The sequence below is a fragment of the Eretmochelys imbricata genome, chromosome 3 (genome assembly GCF_965152235.1).
Source record: "Eretmochelys imbricata isolate rEreImb1 chromosome 3, rEreImb1.hap1, whole genome shotgun sequence".
NCBI lineage: Eukaryota > Metazoa > Chordata > Testudines > Cheloniidae > Eretmochelys > Eretmochelys imbricata.
In genome coordinates, this window is record NC_135574.1 from 133,611,309 (window position 1) to 133,627,279 (window position 15,971).

Genomic DNA, 15,971 nt, shown 5'->3' on the forward strand with positions numbered 1-15,971 from the left:
TGAATTTGCCACCTTTTGACTTCATTGACTGCTCCCTTGTTCTTGTGCTGTGAGACACAGAGAACAGAAGCTTCCTATCTTCACTATATTATTTTATATACTTTTATCATATCTACACTTATATTTCTCCTTTCTAAGATAAACAACCCCAATCTTTTCAATCTCTCTTCACAGTAGAATTTTTCAATGCCCTTTTTATCACCCTCTCTGAACCCTCTACTTTTGCTGCATCCTTTCCGAGATAAGGTGGTCAGAACTACACACTTATTCCCAATGAGGATGTACCAATACCATTTATATAAGGGTATTACTATGTTTTTCATATTATTCCTCATTTGTTCCTTATGCATTCTAACACTGTTTGCTTTTTAGACCACAGCTACACACCACGCCAAAGCCTTCACCGAGCTGTCCACAGTGATGCCAATTTTTTTTTAAGTTGATACAGTTCGTTTAGAACCCTATAAGATGTATAGTTAATTATTTTTTTCTCCTTGGGTGTGTATCACTTTGCATTTATGAACACTGAATTTCACTTGACATGTTGCCCATTCATCTAGATTGGTCCATTCCTTCTGAATTTCCTCCAGGCCTTCTTTAGATTTGATTAAGCTAAATAACTTTGTGTCTTCTGTAAATTTTGCTACCCAACTGCTCGTTCATCCCCCTTTCCAGACCATTAATAAATACAGTAAACAATATCAGACTTAATAAAGAACCTTGAGGCATCCTACTATTAAACTTCTGCAAGGATGAAAACTGAACATTTATTCCTATGCTTTGTTCCCTTCTCTTAGCCAGTTTTTGATCCATAAAATTTTTTTACCTCTCACCCATGACAAAGTAAGTTTCTTGAGAAGCTTCTTGTCCAAGACCTTTTGAAAGTATAAAAAATTATGTCAACTGGTTCCCCTTGCTTGACTGACAAGTTTAACGTGATATCAACCAATATCTTATGTCAAATGTAATGGCCCATTGTTCAATACTTACTAAACTAAATAACCAATGGTTTACCTGCCATAGAGAGAACTTTCTGAAAGTGCATCCATTAACGGTCCGATAATAAACTGGAGAGAGAAAAATTAAAATTTACATTAAAACCATTTTATACACATTTATACATTTTACATTTTATACACGCACTAAGTAGATTTTACTTGTGATAAACAAGATAGAGAAAGGGTTCCTACTAATGAGAGAGACTTTTATCATTACTAACCTACAGCAGCAGAGGATTAAGCAGTGAGCTTTGTACAGTCAGTCATTTTTGCTAGAACAACAACACTAATAGAGCGGTGGTTTGCCTATTTGGTACAGAAGTTGGGCTATTGAGGAGAGGAAGTAAACTGATTCAAGGAACAAGAAAGGCATTAATATTAGTTGCACATGGAAGTTGAAAGGAGGAAGAGAGTGAGTCTTCACTGATCACTAGTAAAAACAGTCAACTTTAAAAAACAAACAAACAAACAAGAACACACACAACTGTTCCTCACTACTGCATAAGTAGGGCCCTACCAAATTCGTGGATTGTTTTAAAAAATGCGTCATGGGCTGTGAAATCTGATCTCCGCCATGAAATCTGGCTATTGTAGGGGAGACCAGATTTCACAGAGTTGGGCGGCTGGACAGCAGCAGCTTCCGGTCATCAGCAGTGCTTTACTTCTGCGCTGCTGCTGGCGGTGGTGCTGCCTTCAGAGCAGGGCGCCCGGCTCCTAAGGCAGCAGCAAAGGAGAAGTAAGGGTGGCAATACCACGACCCCCCTACCATAGCCTTGCGACAGCCCCACGAGCCCCCTTGTGGGTTGTGACCCCTATGGTTACAATACCGTGAAATTTCAGATTTAAACTTCTGAAACCATTACATTTATTATTTTTAAAATCCTATGACAGTGAAATTGACCAAAATGGACCATGAATTTGGTAGGGTCCTATTCATAAGTAACCTTTAAGAGTACTATAACTGAAAAAGAAAAAAAAATCACTTTGTACATTTCACAACACTTTGTATATAGTCAGTTCCTCTACTGCAATCCATTCCCATTTGGGTCTGTTTTGCATAAAACAAAAAGGAAGAAAACTATTTTTTACAAAACAAGAAAAAAAAAAAAAAATTAGAACCATAACATTGGCAGGAGGACTCAGAGGCATGTACTGTAATTGTAGCTACTTTTAACCTTTTTTTAAAAAAACTGACTATAAATCAAGTTGGTGTCACTTTAATGAGAGATTGACCTTAATTGTATAAATCAGAAACTTTGGCTTTTGAGGTACCTGCAAGCTGTTTCTTAGAAGTGGGCCTGGATGGTGTACAAAATAGATCATTCATACCCTGCGAGATGTAAGCTAACTACTAAATCTATGCAAATGCAATATGTTATTCCAACAGTAAAACTGAGAGTGTAGTTTTAACAACTACAATCTCTCTTTATTATATAGTAAGAAAGACTTTTTTCATAATTTATTATAAGAGATACAGTAAAAACTGATAATTCAACAGTCTCTAGAGATATCTGAACCTTCCCACAATAAGGGGAGATAACCATCAGACTTCAAAGTCTGTCCTTAGAGTAGTGAAATGCTGAGCATGGACTTCAAAACCTTCTCAGTAATCTCCTTCACAACCAGATGGTTCTGCGGAACTGAGGTGCTCAACAGCTCCAGTTCTGAAAAAGCTTAGGAGCTCTATAGAACTGGAACATCAGCAACCCTCAGGGAGAAAGAGATCATATCCAACCTTCGTATAAAAAGAATCCCAGTTAACTGGGATTCAACTAATTAAGGTTAGACTGTACTGGTCCCTGAAATAAGGATTTGTGGCTAAATGGCAAGGAACACTGCAATAGGCACTCTTTCTTTGACCAAGGTAATCTTAGTCCTGAGATCACTTCTAAATAATGTCATTACTATTGATGTAGCTATACTTGATATGGTTTTATAGAATCTGTCTAACTCCTCCTCATGATTCAGGTAATCAATTTAGGAAATGTTTCAGGTTAAAATATCTATTTATCCTGGAAAATAGTTGGGAGGGAGGTTGGTTAGGGGAATGCTCTTACCTCTGAAAATCCTGGTGAATTTGGAAGGCGTTTTGTTTCATAAAGCTCCAGAAATTGAGCAACGCCTTCCCTCGTCAAAGTTTTGTTTTCACTCTCAAACATCCTTTTGTAAATGCACATATGCCATGATGGGTGAAACAACCAACAACCTGGTACAAAAATGACAACTTTGACTGGTGTGTCAAATGATAGTGACATCAGCACATAATCTGTCTAGTAGTAAATTTTAAAGAAGTGTATCAAACTAAAGTGTAAAAAATATTGAAGGTATCATGACATGATGGTTAGCCATTACAAAACACTATTTAGAAAGATGTTATACAGGTAGCTGTTTATCTGGTGTCTAAAATGTGCTTTTCTCTAAAAACATAATATAAACATTTATTAACATAGCTTGAAAAACTTACTTAATGCTTTCTAGCTTAAGGACTAAAACTAATAGCAAGAGGGAAAAATACTTGTTTCTTTTTCTCCTCCAAGCCACTCTCTCTGTAATTCAAAGCAATAAACAGCTATCTACTGTACTTATTTGTGACAAACTGACAGTCAACTATCTATTTAACAGATTACAATTTAACTTACTACTCATATTTTATTTTGATCTTTTTTTCCTTCTTAGATTCACTCCATCATGGTGTATCTTTCCCAGTGTTGTCTATGGTATCCAGTTCCTTCCTCTCCTTTGTCTACTGCAATGTTGCCCAGACAGCCTGGCTCAGAACCTCCCTCCCCAGCATGTGAGCCAGGGAAAGAGGAACTTAAAACTGGTTTCATTGGGTCATATTCCTGGCTGCTGCATTGTTCTCCTGGCATCCTAGCCGGCCATCTTACTCTCTAGCTCCCGCTGCTATCTTAAGCAAAAGCTTAAGTGGAAATGGGCCTATTTGTGAGGTGGGAAAGATGAGAATTAAAGGAATTTCATGGTGATAGAATAAGTAACTTTGCTGCAGGTACTGGTCTAAATAGCTCTGACTGTCAGCACTGAAATCAATGGCACCAGTAGGTCATGTCTCACTTCAGACAGTAGCAGGGAGAGTTGAGCCATAGTTCTCACTCTGATTTGGTACCACAGGACTCGTGAGATGATTTGTGCGAGGAGTGACGATGACTCGAGTGCTTGAGTAGCCCTTCTTGGATCTTGATTCAAGTTTTTGTTCCTTGTGAGAAGATCCTAGCGAAGATGACATCTCTTCTCCTCATGTGATCTAGGAGTCTTTGCATCCTTGTAAGCAGATGCAGAGCTTCAGGGGCACTTCTAGTCAGTATATACTCAGCTCTGCCAACTCCTGTATGGGCTAGATCAGGGGCTGGATGCATTGATTGTTCAATAAAGTAGTCCCTCAAACATAACTACTGTTATTTCTGTGACCTCTTCTTGAATGATTTGCAGATGCTACATTTCTCTCTCACATGCCCCTCTCCCCAAGAATATGAGGCATCTGATGTAAGCATTGCTCACTCGTGGGCATAACAGCCCTGCAGGAAGGACAATGCTTGAACGCCAGGGACTTCTCAATTTCAAAGCTAATGCTGGAGGGTTTGATAAAAATATCAAAGGAAGATCCCATCCAGAATGAAAGAATAATTAAAACTAGTAAGCTATCTCCTAACACTACTCTATTTACACTAATATTTACAAGACATTAAGTGATAAACATGTGAGAGAGAGAGGGGACCATGGGCACCAGACACACTGGGAGCTCCAACTCCTAGCCACAGGCAATGCAGTCAGAGCATGAATAATTCTGTGGGCAAGTTAATGACAGAAAGGTAAAGGAGGTGTCATTTGATTCATAAAAATCTATAGACTCCTCATTTCAGTGGTGTCACCCTATCTATCATGACAAGAAAGATCCGCTACTCTCCCAGCTCCAGGTCCTCCAATTGGTGGAAATTTTGCTAGTGCAATGTCATCAAAAATGGGTAGAATTGGGTATCCTTTGAAAGCCCTTTTTCCCCACAAACACAATGGTACCAAATATGACAAAATTAGAACAATTATGTAAATATATATTCAAGAAAGCGTTTAAAATCAGCTCTCTTTTATTATACTTTAGCACAAGCATATCAAAAATGCAGCCATCACAAAATTAAATTGTGGCTCTCAACTGACAGTACCAAGCTATCAGCTAACGCTCATAAAATGAGAGCTAATTCCAACATTATCAGCCTTTAACTCTACACTACACAAGATGCCAGACTGAATCACCTGTGTACGAATCCTGCCAATCATAGCAGCTAGCCCCACTGATAGCTCAGTTCATTTAACATTCCTTATGCAGCTGGAATGCAAGAACAAATATATCTGCAGAATTGAATCAAAATGTGTCATGACACTAGAGGTGTGCCTTTAAAGGCCTGTTCAACAGGCTAGCTAAAGTAGTCAAGAGAGTGCTAAACGAGGGAAGATATGAGCAATCAGCAGGTACAGAATCAAGATGTTGAGAACAAAATTAATCAAGAAACAGAGGACATGCAGAGCAAAAATGCCTGAATTGCCTATGCGCTAATAGTAGGAGCCCAAGTAACTAACAGAATTGGAATTGCTCATTTATGAACATAAATTTGATTTAACTGGTATTGCTGAAACCTGGTGGGATGATTCAAATAACTGGAATGTTAACATCAATAGTTATAACCGATTTAGGAAGGACTGAGTGGGCAAAAGAGGAGAGAGGGAATGGCACTCTACATTAAATATGGCTTTATCTGTCTCCAAGTCACTGATAACTCAGAAGAAAATTATCTTGAATTCTTATGGATCAATAACCGCACAGATAAAGCACAAGATGAATGATCAGACACACACAGATCAAACACAATTTGTTGGGGAAAAGTCAACACACCTTTTGTAAAGGAAAATCCTGCCTCACAGATCTACAAGAATTCTTTGAGGACAGTCAACAAACATGTGGACAAAGGTGATACAATGGATATAGTGTAACTGGACTTTCAGAAAGCTTTAGACAAGGTCCCTCACTAAAGGCTCTTAAGCAAACTAAGCAGTCATGGGATAAGAGGGAAGGTCCTCTCATGGATCAGTAACTGGATAAAAGATAGGAAACAAAGGGTAGGTGTAAATGGTCAGTTTTCAGAATGGAGAGAGGTAAAATAGTGGTGTTCCCAGGGAACTGTACTGGGACCAGTCCAACTCAATATATTCATGATCTGGAAAAAGGGGTAAACAGTGAGGTAGCAAAATTTGCAGATAGTACAAATTACTCAAGATAGCTAAATCCAAAGCAGACTGCAAAAAGTTACCAAGGGATCTCAGAAAGCTGGGTGACCGGGAAACAAAATGGCAGATAGAAAAGGAGTACTTGTGGCACCTTAGAGACTAATCAATTTATTTGAGCATGAGCTTTCGTGAGCTACAGCTCACTTCATCGGATGCATACCGTGGAAACTGCAGCAGACTTTATATATACACAGAGAATATGAACCAATACCTCCTCCCACCCCACTGTCCTGCTGGTAATAGCTTATCTAAAGTGATCATCAAGTTAGGCCATTTCCAGCACAAATCCAGGTTTTCTCACCCTCCACCCCCCCCCACACAAATTCACTCTCCTGCTGGTGATAGCCCATCCAAAGTGACAATTCTTTACACAATGTGCATGATGATCAAATTGGGCCATTTCCTGCACAAATCCAGGTTCTCTCACTCCCTCACCCCCCTCCAAAAACCCACCCCCATACACACACAAACTCACTCTCCTGCTGGTAATAGCTCATCCAAACTGACCACTCTCCAAGTTAAACCAGAACATCTGGGGTGGGGGGGTAGGAAAAAACAAGAGTGGTCAGTTTGGATGAGCTATTACCAGCAGGAGAGTGAGTTTGTGTGTGTATGGGGGTGGGTTTTTGGAGGGGGGTGAGGGAGTGAGAGAACCTGGATTTGTGCAGGAAATGGCCCAATTTGATCATCATGCACATTGTGTAAAGAATTGTCACTTTGGATGGGCTATCACCAGCAGGAGAGTGAATTTGTGTGGGGGGGTGGAGGGTGAGAAAACCTGGATTTGTGCTGGAAATGGCCTAACCTGATGATCACTTTAGATAAGCTATTACCAGCAGGACAGTGGGGTGGGAGGAGGTATTGTTTCATATTCTCTGTGTATATATAAAGTCTGCTGCAGTTTCCACGGTATGCATCCGATGAAGTGAGCTGTAGCTCACGAAAGCTCATGCTCAAATAAATTGATTAGTCTCTAAGGTGCCACAAGTACTCCTTTTCTTTTTGCGAATACAGACTAACACGGCTGTTACTCTGAAAAATGGAAGATGAAATTCAGTGTTGATATATGCAGAGTAAGGCACATTGGAAAACATAATCCCAACTATCCATAAAACGATGGGGTCTAAATTACTGTTACCACTCAAGAAAGATCTTGGAGTCACTGTGGATAGTTCTCTGAAAACATCCACTCAATGTGTATTGGTAGTCAAGGTCAAAAAGCCAACAGAATGTTAAGAACCATTAAGAAAGCGATAAATAAAAAGACAGAAAATATCAATGCCATTACAGAAATCCATGGTACTTTGAATATAGCATGCAGTTCTGGTTGCTCCATCTCAAAAAATATATAGATTAGAATTGGAAAAGGTACAAAGAAGGGCGACAAAAATGATTAAGAGTATGAAACAGCTTCCATATGAGGAGAGATTAAAAAGACTGGGACATTTCAGTTGGGAAAAGAGATAAGTAAGGGGGATGTCACAGAGATCTATAAAAACATGAATGGTGTGAAGAAAATGAATAAGGAAGTGTTATTTACTCCTTCACATAACACAAAGACCAGGCATCACCCACTGAAATTAAAAACCAGCAGGTTTAAAGCTCAGAAAAGAAAGTACTTATTCACACAACACAGTCAATCTGTGGAACTCGCTGCTGGGGGATGTTGTGAAGGCCATGTCACAATCAATAAGCTACTGTCTCTCACTCGCAAGGACAAGTTAACTGCATACTTTGCAGAGGAAATGCTACAGCAGGCAAAAAGCTGCTCGAAGAATTTTGTCATCACACGAAATAACAAAGCTGTTACCCCACACTGTTCAGTGGAGTTTCTTCATTAAAAGGCTGACACTAAAATCATCTTGCATCAATGCCCTAGAGAGAGTTGCAACAAAACTCCAGATTTTTGCACAAGACTCTACCCAAGACTTCCACAAGATTCTGTTTTTGTGCCTTCTGCTAGGGATCAGAATCGCTGTATAATCCTCAGAAGTGTGTCCCTATCACACAAAGCATTAAAAGCCACTGCACTGTCAGGTGTCCACGCCCTTTTAGGATGTGACACTACTGGAAGGCTGGCATGAAAAACCAACTTATCTTACTGGAAAGCACCTGATTCAGCCTCCGAAGACTCTCTCCTTTCCCTGAAGGTGCTCAGAATGGCTGAGACATTCATAACACGCGTTTACCATTTGAAAACTAACCTTACAACACTTGCCAAAATACAATGGTGGATGTTTTCCATGAAACTGACAAACAAAGAAAAATATTGCCACTGATTAAGGGATGTATTTATACTTGCTATCAAGAAGGCAAATCATCAAGGAATGGAACGGCTCTGGGATGATCAAGCACATACAAAGCAAGCCTCCCCTATCAGGCATCGATAGGTCTTGGAGAACAGACTGATCACATGAGTTATATGTGAAATACCACGCGCTCCCAAATCAATCCTTCAGCTAATCAAATGCTTGTTTGCAAAGACCAGATGCTTGCCACCTTACAAATTTATGGCCAGCAGCCTGCCCTGAATGAAGATGTATGAGCACGGCGCAAACAATATCAGTGTGACAACATGTCTAGCAGTGGTAGCCGGATACAATACTGATGACTTTGATGAATAAATGTTTCCAGTCCTACATGTCAAGGTTAACTTCCCCAGGATGACCAAAGATCAATGTCTTTTTCATGTACACAATACATACCTGTGTTGAAGTAAAATTTAAAAAGTTGCTTTTTAAACATTTTCATGAATATATATATCTACATAATTGTTCTAGGTTTGTCTTGTTTGGTGCTTTGTATTCGTGGGAGAAAAGGCTTTTAAATGACACTCAACTCAATCCGTTTCCGACAACATTGTACTGGCAAATTTTCCAAAAACCGGAGGACCTGAAGCTGGCAGCAAATCCACCCACCACAATGCAAAGGGTGACACCACTGAAATTATGATTCTGTAGATTTTTACGAATCATATGACACCTCCCCTGCCTTTCTACCATTAACTTGCCCATGGAATGAGATTTTACTACATTATGCTCCCAGATACTGTAATAAGAAGGAACTGAAGTGGTGTGATTTCACCCTTTATACCCTCAACTGGAGGCACCAAGAAGCTCATGAAAACTCTCTGACTCAAGTGAACTCCACACACAGAGCTAAGAGAAACAGACACAAGTACTCAAAGAAGAATTAGGGGTTCTTGCCACGAAATTAGATTCCATCTTACTTCGGAGCACACTGGGCCCTGTCAATGTATGTTTGGTGGACAGTCTATAAATCAATATGGAAAGCAACCCTGGATAGGACACATAGCTAGCTAAAAGATAGTTGTTTCACGTGAATGGTAAGGAAAAAACATTACCATACAAATGAAAGTGTAGGTTAAAAAAACAAAACAAAAACCATACACACACATTGATACTTAACCATTACATTAAAATAATATCTGAAAACAAATCACCTTACCTTTTTCTGATACTGCATATTCATACAAACTGTTTAACTTTGGTAAGACTGGCTTTATAACATGTATCTGAAATTAAAAAGCAGATTTTATGTAATTAATTTAGTTCAACACAAACCAAAAAGTTATCATAGCTATACTTATGGGTTAGAATTTGCTCTCAGTCACACTAGTATAAAACTGGAATAACTTTATTTAATTTAAGAGTTACTCTGAATCAGTACCTTTTGTAATTAATCCTAGGATCTGGTGCATGGTACTTAGTTAGTTTACAGGTTTCTTATTAAATTGCCTTCACTGTCATGCTGTTTTATCATACCAACCACTCACCCATTAGCAATTGACATTTTCATTCATGACTTAAAACAACTTGTAGATTTTCAATTCCATAAAATAGCACAATATATTTACTAAAATGTGAAGTTTTAGTTAGCAAGACAAGTGTAGGAGTTATTTCTCTCAGTAAAGGCTATTTGTCGATACATTTCATTTTAGACAGTGAAGAGCAGCAAATGGTTTGACTACAGGTGATGGGTAGGACCCTATCAAATTCACAGCCATGAAAAACATGTCACGGGCTATGAAACCAGACCTCCCCCATGAAATCTAGCTATTGGAGGGGTGGGAGATGGGCAGGGCTGGGAGCTCCTACCATCCACCAGGCTCCAGCTGCTAGCCCACCAGACTGGGGAGGGACGGGATTTTCTCTTCCTCTGCATGGCCACTCTCGGGGGGAGATCAGACCCACCTCTGGATACCTCCCCTTACTGCAGGAAACTCCACGGCTGCTGCTACCTCTGAAGGTTCTCAGCAGCACGGGTGAGATCAGACCCACCCCCATCTCTGGGAATCTCGTCTGGCTGCAGGAAGCTTCACAGCCCAGCTCCAAAGGCAGCACAGAAGTGAAGGTGGCAATCCCACAACCCCCCTTTATCCCCTTTGTGACCCCTCCATAACCTCTTTTTGGCTCAGGACCCCCATGGTTACAACACCATGAAATTTCAGATGTAAATATCTGAAAACCTGAACCTGACCAATTTAAAAACCCTCTGGCCGTGAAATTGATCAAAATGAACCATGAATTTGATAAGACCCTAGTGATGGGGTGTACAGATCTCACACTACGGATAAAAGGAGTAGTGAAACAGTACTGTGCCCAGAAGGCCCCACCTCTCAGCAGCTGCCAGGCATGTTCCCTATGGAGGGTCTGCTTAAACAGGAAGCTCTGGCAGTCAGCAGCGTGGGAGAGTGACGGAGAGACGGCTGCAAGAAGGCAAATAGAGAGTAGTTGCTGAAGCAGAGCAATATATAGGGGGAAGACTGGGACTGTAAGACATGGCCAGGAGACAGAGGGTCTGACCTTTCCCCCTCTTCTCCCTGACCCGAGGGAACAAGTGGACTCTGGGAGTGAGCTGGAAAGCTACCCCGCAGCTGGAGCTCTGTATTACTGAGACTGTGCAAGGAGAAGTCTGGGGCCATGATAAAACAGGGAAGGCTAATCTAGAGTAGCAACCAGAAGGAACTGAGCCACTCCTTGCCTCTCCCCCTCTTGAACCCTAAGCTGGACCTGCTGGCGAGGGAGGACCTGTGTCCCCTCCACCCCAAACACCTGAGAAATCCCAGAGGACTCAGGGCAGGAGCTGGCAAAGTGTGCCTTGGCCACAAGACTGCCCAGAAGAGTTATCCCAAGACTGAGAGAGACAGTTTGGCTGCAGCCTGACCACTAGGCCTGCAGGCCCCAGAGCGAAGCCCACTACAGTATGGAAAAACAAATCCTCAGAACAAGACAATACAGGTGATGAGACTGAGCTGGAAGAATGGGAAGGCTGGAAACTAGCAGATAAAATAATATGACTAGACCATGGAGTGTGGGAAGGGAAGTCTTCATGTCCCAAAACGAATGAGCAAATACTACCCCACTTTGAAATGAAATAGGGCTAAAGTCAATAGGAGTCTTTTCATTGAGTACTTGTGGCACTCCTTTTCTCTTTGTGAGACTAATACACCACTTTAAACCACTGAAAGATCCTTGGATGAAAGTCACTACAGGCCTGATTTCCATTGGACTCAATGAAAAGACTCCTATTGACTTAGCTCACGAAAGCTTATGCTCAAATAAATTTTAGTCTCTAAGGTACCACAAGTACTCCTTTTCTCTTTGCAAATACAGACTAACACGGCTGCTACTCTGAAACCTGTATTAGTCTCACTTTTCAGATGTGAAACTGAATGCAATAACGAAAGCTGATTTTCATCTTCAGCTAAGTGACTTACCCACAGTCTTTCAGCAAATTGAAACTTAGGTCTTCCACCTGCAATCCCCTGCTCTACTCACTAGATTGATTGTTGTCTCAAAGAAATTGAGAGTGGGTTTCTAACGCCAAAAAAATTCCATCACACTAACTTATAAAAGCTACACGTTAAACGTTTTGCATGTGAAAGCCAAAAACTCTAAGGCAAAAAGCTTATAAAGCTGTAACAGGCTATTTAAACATGCTTGTTAAAGCAAGATTACTAGTTTGTGATATTTGAACAAAATGTGTGATCGACAATACTGTTCACCATGTGCACATATAATCAAAAATACTCGACATGTTAAAACAAACGAAGTACACTTACCTGATTTCCTTCCAGAGTCTCCATTATTAAAATGTAATTTTCCCAAAATTGCAAAAGTTTGTCATTCTTCTCCACAGACCACCAGAAAAGACTTGATTCTAATTGAAAATATTAAATTGTTTAAATTACAAAGATATTTCTGCTCCTATCCTTCAAGCAAAAAGTGATAAAATGTCATCTCCAGCATGAGTTATCACCAAGAAGTGATAACACAGCACTTGATCCTATAGTCTTGTCACGTACACAACTCCTACTGAAATCAACAGTTTTGCCTCAACAAGGGCTGAAAAAAATCTAACTTTGTAATCTACTGAATTTTAACAGCAATTTCCCATGTGGCTGAAGTGAAAATATATGAACATGCACGTATTTTTCTGATAAACCCATTTAAGACTAGATAGAAAAATGTGACAGTGCTAATTACCTGTCAGCATTTGCTATCCTTTCCAGATCTCATCACTTGTTTTTCCAATAACAGTAACTCATATTTTGTTACCTGCTGTATAAATAGTAAACTGACATGAAAGTGACACTTCTCTGAATCTGCTTGAGAAATTGAGTGTTTTATCACTTTGTGGGGATGTTCGATTGCAGATTTTATTTTTTAATTAATATTTTGCACTCACTTAAGTAACTTGCCCACAATCACACAGGAAGGCGAAGAAAACAGAACCATGTTATACTCATGCCATGTGCTTTTAATGACAGTGCAACAATCTTTAGAGTTTCAAATATTCTGAGACATTAAATATTTGAAAGTGTAAAGGGAGAATCTTGCTCCTACCTCTTGAACACCAAGCCCTAAATTATGCCTCTCTGAGTGGGTGCGGCATAAGCAGGGCCAGCAACCCTTCCCCATGCCATTTCAAGCCAGCCCTCGATGGCCAGGCTTCCATCACTGGGGAATAGAAGGGGGAACCGGTTGGTACAATTGGCAACCCTAGCAGCCCTACAGAGCATGTTTCAAGTTGCACTCTTCCCAGTGATCCCCCAGACTTCTGAGTTAAGTCTTCCATAATAGTCCACAAGATTGACTAGTCATCACGTGAAGAGTGTGGGCATAGAAAGTATTCTGCAAAATGAAGGATCGCTTGAGAGGCTACAAAGTGGGTCAAAATTTGGAATGCACTTTTGTCCACTGTCCACCTCCAGCTTTACTTAAGCCTCACTCAGAGGTTCATTAGAAAGGTGCTTAGTTTCCTTAGCTATTTAGGCAGGGCCTAGGGCTTGTTGGTGCTGATTTTTACCAAGTCTGAAATGAGGTTGTAACATGGTGGACTCCATGAACTGTTTGTTTCCGTACTTTATGGTTAACACATGCTTCTGAGCCATGTAACTGCAGAGTTTCAACTCAGCTCATAAGCTCATAACAAATACCAGGGTGTAAGCAGATCCTAACACCATTTTTGTGCGTGTACCAGTTAACCAAATTTGCCTATCTTCCTACCTCCCAATGCCCAGTACAAGAGGACAGAAATACAATTATCTCCCCACACCAACAACTCTGCAGGGTACCTATGAAACAACTATCATCTCGGTACCCAAGCACTGGCAGAACAGCCTGGCTGTGCAGACCGCCCCACAATGCGGCAAGCACACACGGCCGCGCAGGGTGGCAGGCCGAGGCCCGGCTAAGCTGTGCGAGTCGCTGCTGTGTGGATGAGCCGCGCGGGGTTAGCTAGGGCAGTCGGGTGGGGCTATGTACCGTCTCCACTGTCCGGGGGGCAGGTGCAGTCCGTGCGCAGCTGATCGGACACCTCCACCGCTCGCTTCAGCAGGTAGCGGGCTCGTTTCCGGCACAGCCCGTCCCCGTCGGTGAGTCCCTTCTGCATCACTCGCCAGAAGCCCCCGCAGAGCCGGGCGTCCCGAGCTGGGCCCTCCCCGCCACCATCCCCCTCCAGGCCGGGGAACAGCAGGTCCGCCAGGGCGGTCAGGGCCAGCAGGGTCCGGCTCACCCGGAGGGCGGCAGCGCCCCCCTCCGCCCCGCGCCCCGGCGGCAGCAGCAGCCCCTCCCAGACCCGCCCCAGGGCGGCGCGGTTCCTGCTCAGCGCCGGCAGCAGCCGCCCGGCCACCAGCGCTGCCGCCACCTCCTCCCCGGCGTCGCGCCCGCCCGCCCGCACCAGCGCCAGCGCCGCGTCCACCGCCCGCTCCAGCAAGGCCGGCTCCTGCAGCTCGGGGGCCACGGCCACCAGCGCCTCCACCGCCGCCTCGGCGCCCAGCCCGGCCCCCGGCGGCTCGGCCCGCAGCGCCGCCAGCGCCTCCCCGGCCAGCCGCGCCGCCAGCGGAGCCCCGCAGAGCCGGGCGCAGAGCCGCAGCGCCCCGCAGGCGGCTCTCACCAGGCGGCGCCGCTCCGGGTCGTCCGCTCCCCCGCCGCCGCGCAGCAGGGGCCAGCAGCGCCCCAGCGCCACCTCCCCGGCCGCCCGCCGCAGCGCCTCCCCCCCGGCCCCGCCGGCCTCCAGCCACTGCAGCAGGAAGCGGAGGGTCTCCACGCGCTCCACGGAGAGCGGGGCGGGCCCATCGCCGCCGCACACCGCCCGCAGCAGCGCGCAGGGGTCCGGGCTGCGCGCGAGGCCCAGCAGCGCGTCCGCCAGCACCAGCTCCATGGGGAGGTGGGGGGCAGGGGGGGGCTCCGCGAGGGGAAGGGGGCGCGCGCGGGAGTTAGACCGGCCGCGCGACCCAGCGGTCACCGCCCCCGCTGCCCCGCCCCTTTTCCCCCAGCAGCCTGTGCGCTACCGTGGGGCGCCCAATGGTCTCCGAAGGCGGGGACGTCTCCCCCCAGTGTGGGAAGAGCCGAGGTGGAACCGGAGCTTCACAGCCCCTCTCTTAGCCCAAGCCTGGGCCGTTCCCTTTGCTGCAGGCCATGTACTTGTCATTGCGGTGATTGCTGCCTGTCTGGTCCGACGGTTCTGCTCGGATCGCGGTAACGTGGGTGACTTCGCCAGCAGTCAGTTGATGTTAACCCAAACTGGAGAAGGATTGTGGGCAAAATTACATGGCCTGGGACGTTATTATGCCTCCCTGCGACCCTCATTTCATGCAGTTTCCAAAAATACACTGAGTTGAGGTGCTGCCCTAGACTGGTGAAGTGGAAATAGTTCAAAAGGGATTACAACATTCAGAAGGAAAAAAGTGAAACATTGATGGTGTTTTGGGTTCAACAGAAACTTGTCCTCTCATGAAAAGGTATTTACACGCGCACACACATGCTGTTTGCACAGATTCCTCTCCCCCATTCACATGAGAAGGGGCCTCAGATGCCTCTGTAGACACCGTCCTTCCCCCCTTGAGGCTTCTCTGCATATCTGAGATACCCAAGAGGGTGGGGGAGTGCATGTCATCTCCCCATCCAGCCCTAGTGTGGATGGCATTAAGGTACTCTGGATTCCTGCTGGAGGAAGGGCAAACTTCACCACTCTTCTCAGCAGGACTTAGTGGAAAAGATTGGGGAAGAGATCTCAGTGTAGGGGAGTCCTCCAGGAGATTTCCCATCAGAACCCTGTCCTACAGTAACATGGATCCTAATTACAGTACATGCTGAAATCCACAGATGTGCCCAAATATACTAGATGCCTCTCCTTGGTTTTCCCAGTGCT

General features: G+C 43.8%; 1 protein-coding gene across 4 annotated transcripts in view; it reads right to left on the reverse strand.

Annotated features, from left to right (window-relative positions):
* The window catches only part of TARBP1 (tRNA guanosine 2 -O-methyltransferase TARBP1), a 98,884-nt gene extending 83,880 nt beyond the window's left edge, over positions 1 to 15,004 (reverse strand). For all 4 annotated transcript variants that reach the window (XR_013345689.1, XM_077813428.1, XM_077813430.1 and 1 more), the window contains exons 1-5: positions 14,084 to 15,004; positions 12,379 to 12,476; positions 9,762 to 9,828; positions 3,056 to 3,204; positions 1,015 to 1,067 (exon numbers count right to left, since the gene is read on the reverse strand). Coding sequence is in view for 3 of the 4 variants with exons in the window: in XM_077813428.1 (XP_077669554.1) it covers positions 1,015 to 1,067; positions 3,056 to 3,204; positions 9,762 to 9,828; positions 12,379 to 12,476; positions 14,084 to 14,981 (1,265 nt within the window). In the remaining variant the exon portion in view is untranslated. The remainder of the gene's footprint in view (positions 1 to 1,014; positions 1,068 to 3,055; positions 3,205 to 9,761; positions 9,829 to 12,378; positions 12,477 to 14,083) is intronic.
* Between the last annotated feature and the right edge of the window lie 967 nt (positions 15,005 to 15,971).